The sequence below is a fragment of the Tupaia chinensis genome, unplaced genomic scaffold, assembly GCF_000334495.1.
Source record: "Tupaia chinensis unplaced genomic scaffold, TupChi_1.0 Scaffold000549_1, whole genome shotgun sequence".
In the NCBI taxonomy this organism is placed as follows: domain Eukaryota; kingdom Metazoa; phylum Chordata; class Mammalia; order Scandentia; family Tupaiidae; genus Tupaia; species Tupaia belangeri.
This window is the reverse complement of record NW_006160061.1, coordinates 2,592,172-2,598,303: the sequence shown is the minus strand read 5'-3', so window position 1 is coordinate 2,598,303 and position 6,132 is coordinate 2,592,172. Positions and strand designations below refer to the sequence as shown.

At 40.3% G+C, this 6,132-nt stretch overlaps 1 protein-coding gene across 2 annotated transcripts in view; it reads right to left on the bottom strand.

Moving 5' to 3' along the window:
- The window catches only part of NEB (nebulin), a 234,272-nt gene that overhangs the window by 27,456 nt on the left and 200,684 nt on the right, over nucleotides 1-6,132 (bottom strand). For both annotated transcript variants that reach the window (XM_027775357.1, XM_006157632.1), the window contains 4 exons: nucleotides 5,014-5,118; nucleotides 3,375-3,485; nucleotides 2,861-2,971; nucleotides 332-445 (listed from right to left, as the gene is read on the bottom strand). In XM_027775357.1, the coding sequence (XP_027631158.1) occupies nucleotides 332-445; nucleotides 2,861-2,971; nucleotides 3,375-3,485; nucleotides 5,014-5,118 (441 nt within the window). The remainder of the gene's footprint in view (nucleotides 1-331; nucleotides 446-2,860; nucleotides 2,972-3,374; nucleotides 3,486-5,013; nucleotides 5,119-6,132) is intronic.

The following is a 6,132-nucleotide window of genomic DNA, read 5'->3' as shown; positions in this document are numbered from 1 at the left end:
AAAGAACTCCTAAGATACTCTGGATGGGGATGTCTTGGCATCAGGGGAGGCGTGGGCTAACTAAGAAGCAAGGCCAGAATGTCAAGGCCCACCTCTAAGCAGATATGCGTCCCTACTTCGGCTCTTTGCTCTGAATGCCCCCAGTGGCTATAGACTCAGAAAGGCAGAAGGAAGCAGCCCTGGCAAAGGGTCCCTGATCCTTTCATTAGATTGGATTCTACCAGGAAGGCGCATTTGCTAGCAGTGACACAGAGTAGGACAGAGGGACAATGCTATGTCCTTATAACCACAAGAACCTCTTTGAAGATTGACGTGGGCCAGTAATACTGACCTGACTGGCAATATCAGTAGCATTCCGGGCTCTCATAAAATCTGGAGTTTCATTGGCCATGGCATTCAGACCTCTTCCTTTGACTTCCAGTTCGAGGTCTCGCTTATATTCTTTCTATAGTAGCATTAAAAAAAAAAGTTACTTAATGTAAAACAAACTGTTTGGCTTGAGAAGGTCAAACTCATATACTTGATTTCTTATAAACTCTTGAGTTGCTGAGTCATAGCCCATCATAGCAACTGTGTTTCAATCACATACATCCACTCTGTAAACCATGTTGGTGCAGGAATACAACAAACTGTAACCAATCCAGCAACTTCTGTACCCCATTTTCCTCACTTCTGTTTTCTTTTTTTTTATCATAGCAACTGTGTTTCAATCACATACATCCACTCTGTAAACCATGTTGGTGCAGGAATACAACAAACTGTAACCAATCCAGCAACTTCTGTACTTCTGTACCCCATTTTCCTCACCTCTGTTTTCTTTTTTTTTTTTTTAAAGAACTATTCACTAATTTAATTCCATTTGTTATTATTATTTTTAATTTGACTAGAGAGAGAGAGACAGAGAAAGAGAGAAAAGGAAAGGGAGAGAGCAAGCTGCCAAGTCAGGGATTTGAACCATGGTAGGCCATGTGAGAATCCAGTGCATTTAACCACCACACTACTAGCACCCCCTCACTTCTGTTTTCTGTATGTCACTTTTCTTTTCCTCCCAATAAAAATTATTCAACCACTGGGACCAGCAGATGATGTAATGGTTATGTTGCTGGACTCCCACATGGCTGACTGTGGTTGGAGTCCTGGACCTGGTAGCTTGAAACTCATGCCAGGTGCATGTGTGTGCATGCCCAAAATCCTAAGAGGAGAGTGGAGGAGAAGGGATTACAGTGTTTCTATCCCCCCTGGGGGGTGATTTCTTACTTTCTGTCTCCAACTAGCACATGCACCCTAAAGCAAAATATCTGCCTTAAAAAAAGTATTAAACCATGCTACCCTTTAGAATTCCTTGAAAGCCATTTTGGTGGCTGCCCAGTTTGCAAGTTGCTCTTTGCTCAATTAAATTCTACCAAGTTAGATTTGTCCAAAGTATTTCTTTTTTTTTTTTGGAGAGATTTTTTTTTTCGCTATAGGGCACGTGCACTCGCTAGACAGAAAGTGAGAAATCACCCCCCAGGGGGGATGGTCACGCCACAATCCCTTCTCCTCCATTCTCCTCTCTGGATCTTGGGCACGCACGCACACGCGCCCGGCGTGAGTTTTAAGCCACTGGGTCTGGGACGCGAACCGCGGTCGACTACGTGAGAGTCCACTGACATAGCCATTATGCCAACTGCTGGTTCCCCGAAGTCTTTCTTTTAATGCTAACTTTTATGACTAGGTAACAAGCATACAGAGTGAATATAAATCCTGAAACACACCACCTCTGTTTTCCCAGATAGAGTCCCCGTAGGGTTTGCCTTTACAATTCCAGGGGGAAGAATGAAATGGTGGACACAGAAGCCACGTGCAAAACTATCTTACACATGTCAGTATGAGCCAACATAACATCTGCTTTTAGATACTTTAATTTTCTGAACAGAGAATGATAAGTGTATAAAATACATTTTAAATCTGGTTTGGTACACAGTAGAATTAAACAGGTGCCCACCACTCCAATGTAGTGTTTTTATTTAACTGAGCACACCAGTGTATCAAAGTTACATAAAATATTATTATTTTTATCTAGTTAGTTAGTTGAGATGGATTTTTGCTATAGGGTGCATGCACTTGCTGAAGAGACAGATAGAGACAGACAGAAAGCGAGAATTATCCCCTAGGGAAAATGGCCATGCCAAAACCACTTCTCCATTCTCCTTTTGGGATTTTGGGCACACATGTCCAGCATGGATTTTAAGCCACTGGGTCCAGGACTCAAACCACAGTCGACTATGTGGGAGTCCAGCAGTGTAACCATTATGCCATCTGCTGGTTCCAAGTTAAATAAAATTTTATTAAACAACAGGTTATGATAACCACTAAGAAGCATACTGTTAGAATACTCACTTATCAGAGATTGAGATATATTTTATTTAAGAGTCAATATTCATGTTAGAAATCGATTTGGAATTGTCTCTTTTGTCTCTGTTTTATTTTGTGTATAACTTGGCTAGGAACAGGAAGATGTTCTAGTATTTATTTTTTGTTTTAGGTTGTTTACTTTTTTTCATGAATGAGAGAGAGAGAGAGAGAGAGAACACTCCCAATAAGGTCCTGACACCGTGACACCCCCCCTGCCCCGAGCCTCAGCAAGCCCCAGAGAGAGAGAGAGAGAGAACACTCCCAACAAGGTCCTGACACCGTGACACCCCCCACCCCGAACCTCAGCAAGCCCTAAATCATGGGCGCACACATGGCCAGGATGTTCAGGGAGGCCTCGGGACCTGAACCAGAGCCATCCTGTGTGAGTCCGCCTCATGCAGTACTCATCTGATGGTTCTGCCATCACTAAGCCCTGAAAGATGCTCATGCTTTGGCTGTGGCCTACCTCATTGAGAATTTGAGTGGCATTCTTCGCTCTCAGCATGTCAGGTGTGTCTTCCATTTCAGTGAGACCCCTTCCACGGATGCTTTCCTCTAGATCTTTTCGGTATTCTTTCTATATCACAAAACAAAAACAGCACTGACAAGGAAGCCAGGATTGTTCCTCTTAGGTCAAGAGCCAAAAAGCCAAAAAAATAAATAAACCTAGTTTTTGAACAGCTCACAACTTGGTAAGTAAAGAAATGAATAAAGGCAGGGTAGAAGCTTCGTAAGTTAATATTAAATATCAGATTAAAAAAACAGAAATTAATAGAATGCTAAGGTAAGCACTAGAAATTCAATTTAAAAATGAGGGAGAATTAACATGGGTAATGGATTAGGTGGTAGTACCAAACACATGGGAACCCAACTTGAAACCCGCAGTTAGGTGGTGTCGAAACGGTAGAAGGAACACGTCAATGAATGCCATTAGTGCAATTATGTGGGTCAAGGGGGAACAAAAGGCCAGTGGGCACTACCTCGCTTGCTATTTTGGTTGCGTATTTGACATGTAATAAAGCTGGCGTGACCTCCAGGCCAGTCAGGTTTCTGCCTTTAATTGACTCTTCATAATCTTTCCTATATTCTTTCTAATGTGAGTAGGAAGGAAAGACAAATTAAAAAACATCATTGTTATAATATATATCACAATCCTAGGAAGAAAAAGCATTACATTTTCTTTCTATGTATGGCTTCTCAACTTGATTGCAATTCCGGTCACATATCTGCGACCCACCTAATGGTTCTGGAACCTTGTCTATAGCAAATGACCCCAGGGAAACTGTGAGGTTTGGTGGTCACTCCTTCATCGAATATTGTAACTAGGGCTGGCCCTCTGCCAGAACGGAAGGATGGATACATCAAGACCCCAAATTCACTATTGTCTCCCCTGAAACCTTTCCACATCTTCTGTAAGGTGACAGAATAGAAGTGACTCAAAGGGGTGGGGGCAGAAAATCCAGAGGAAGGTGAATCTGAAGACACTGAATGTTAATATGACCTTTTTCCACCATCATGACTTTTTTGTTTAAACTCACTGAGTAGGTGAGGTGAACAATGAGGTAAGATAAATCTTGCTGTTTTATCCACACTTGAGAGAAAGGGCCACCTCCCCCAACATCTCCTTCTCCTCAATCACCACACTAGTCCATCTCCAAGAGACTTGTAATAGATACTGGACCTCCACTAAAACAATGTTTTAATAGAATTTAAAATTTACAGAAAATAGGAGAGTAGTACAAGAAACTTCCATTTATTTGAATTTATAAATTGTTTGAAACTATTTTAAGCTTTTGATGATCTGGTAGTCTATATCTAGAAAGTTCTATGAACTGCTATTAAAAACCATTTATCTTTACAGTTGGAGATATGTCCCATGGAATAAACACAAACAAATTCCAAATAAGCTTGTTTCCAAAGAAAACAGTCTAAGATTCAAAATCAAATTCGATTCTGCTCTTAAAAATTCAATGAAATAAATTAAATGCCTCTGATTACAATTCTAGAATAAAAAATATGACAGCTTTTAATTTTCTGGGGTCTTAGTAAACATCTCAATTTTCTTTGCATCTTACTAAGGGCAGAGCATTGCAAGTCAATGGAATGTCTGTGTGGAAAAACGTTTTCATTTGTCAAAGAAAAATTCAAAATACATTCAGTATAACTTGTTTTGTTTTTTAGAAACAAGGTTTTGCTATGTCACTGAGGCTGTTCTCAGTCCTCCTGCCTGAGCCTCCCAAGTAGCTGGGATTACATTGCCACCTTCAGCTATATTCAGTATAATTTGTTCCAGTGTTAGAAAGTTTGTTGTGTTCTAATTGTACAAAAATGGCTATTGAAATAAAACAGACATGGTAAAATTTGCTATTGTGTTGTCAGGAAAGTCATGCATTTTTCCATTGGAAAACAGAAAAATGTGTCATGACTTTTAAGACAACCCAATATTTAGCCAATTTTTAAAAATACCTGAACCATAAGATTTCTGAGATAGAAAAGTTTCAGTGATTACATGTTAAAAAGTTCCATCATCTACCAATTTGATAGCAGGAGACTGTGGACAGAGCCTGTTCGCATTAGCTTGCTGGCGTCTGCGTCACATGCTGTCTCTGTAGGACTCACCCCACTCTGCATCTGCTGAGACTCTTTGGCAGTGATGTATGTTGGTGTCTCAAAGTCCAACATAGGCTTTCCTCGTTCCTTTTCATACTTCTCTTTGTATTTCACCTAGCGATGAAAAGCCTGGTTAGAAATCTTTCTGCTGGTCAATTCTCAGACACGGACCAGTTTCAGGACAGTACTTTTTAACTGAAACGTTAAATGCAGTTAGGTCGCAACTCATTGCCACTCAAACAGTGTCCTGTTGCGTTTCAGATCCAGTCACTTTTTCTTGTTGCCTGGGAGGGGAGACACCATGACTGCAAGGCATGATCAGGATTTGGATCCCATCCAAGGAGACAAAAGAACCATAGACAAGAACCAGCTGAGAGAAATGCTGATGTCAGGAAATGCATGAAGAAAACCACCATAGATAAGAATGGCCAATATCTGATATGCAGATGTGGACACTTTAATGATAGCATTAGTCAATATTTCTGATAAATAGCTCCACACTGCATGTGTCCTCACCAGAGAGAGAGAGAGAGAGAGAAATCACCCCGCAGGGGAGATGATCATGCCACAATAACTCCATCTCCTCTAATCTCCTCTTAGAAATTTGGGCATGCACACACACAGTGTGTTTTTTAAGCTGCCTGGTCCAGGACTTAAACTATACCACATGGGATCCAGCTGCCTCAAACACCATACCACTGGCAGCCCCATCTCTGTAGTTTATCTTTCATTAGAAATTTTATCAAAACCTGGGGTCTTAATCGAATGGATAACACTTGTAGCTTTATTTATAAGTAAACAACTCTCTCTGGGTCATTACTGGTCATATATTTAATATAACCAACATAGTTTGGTATACAAATGAAAACTAGTTTACATGTTGACTGACTTATTAATAAACCTGATATTCTAAAAAAGAAAAACCCAAGGCCACATTTACAATTATAATATGGGATTATGAATGGGAAAAGTCGTATCACTACTATCTGTAAATGCTGTTATCATTTATAAGATAAAAACTTGTTTCAAATTATTAACGCAACACCATTCATATCTTCCTATATTTCCTCAAACAATGGCTATTGAAAGTTGAATTCCTATCCTGCTATCCTGGGGCAAGTCCCTGGC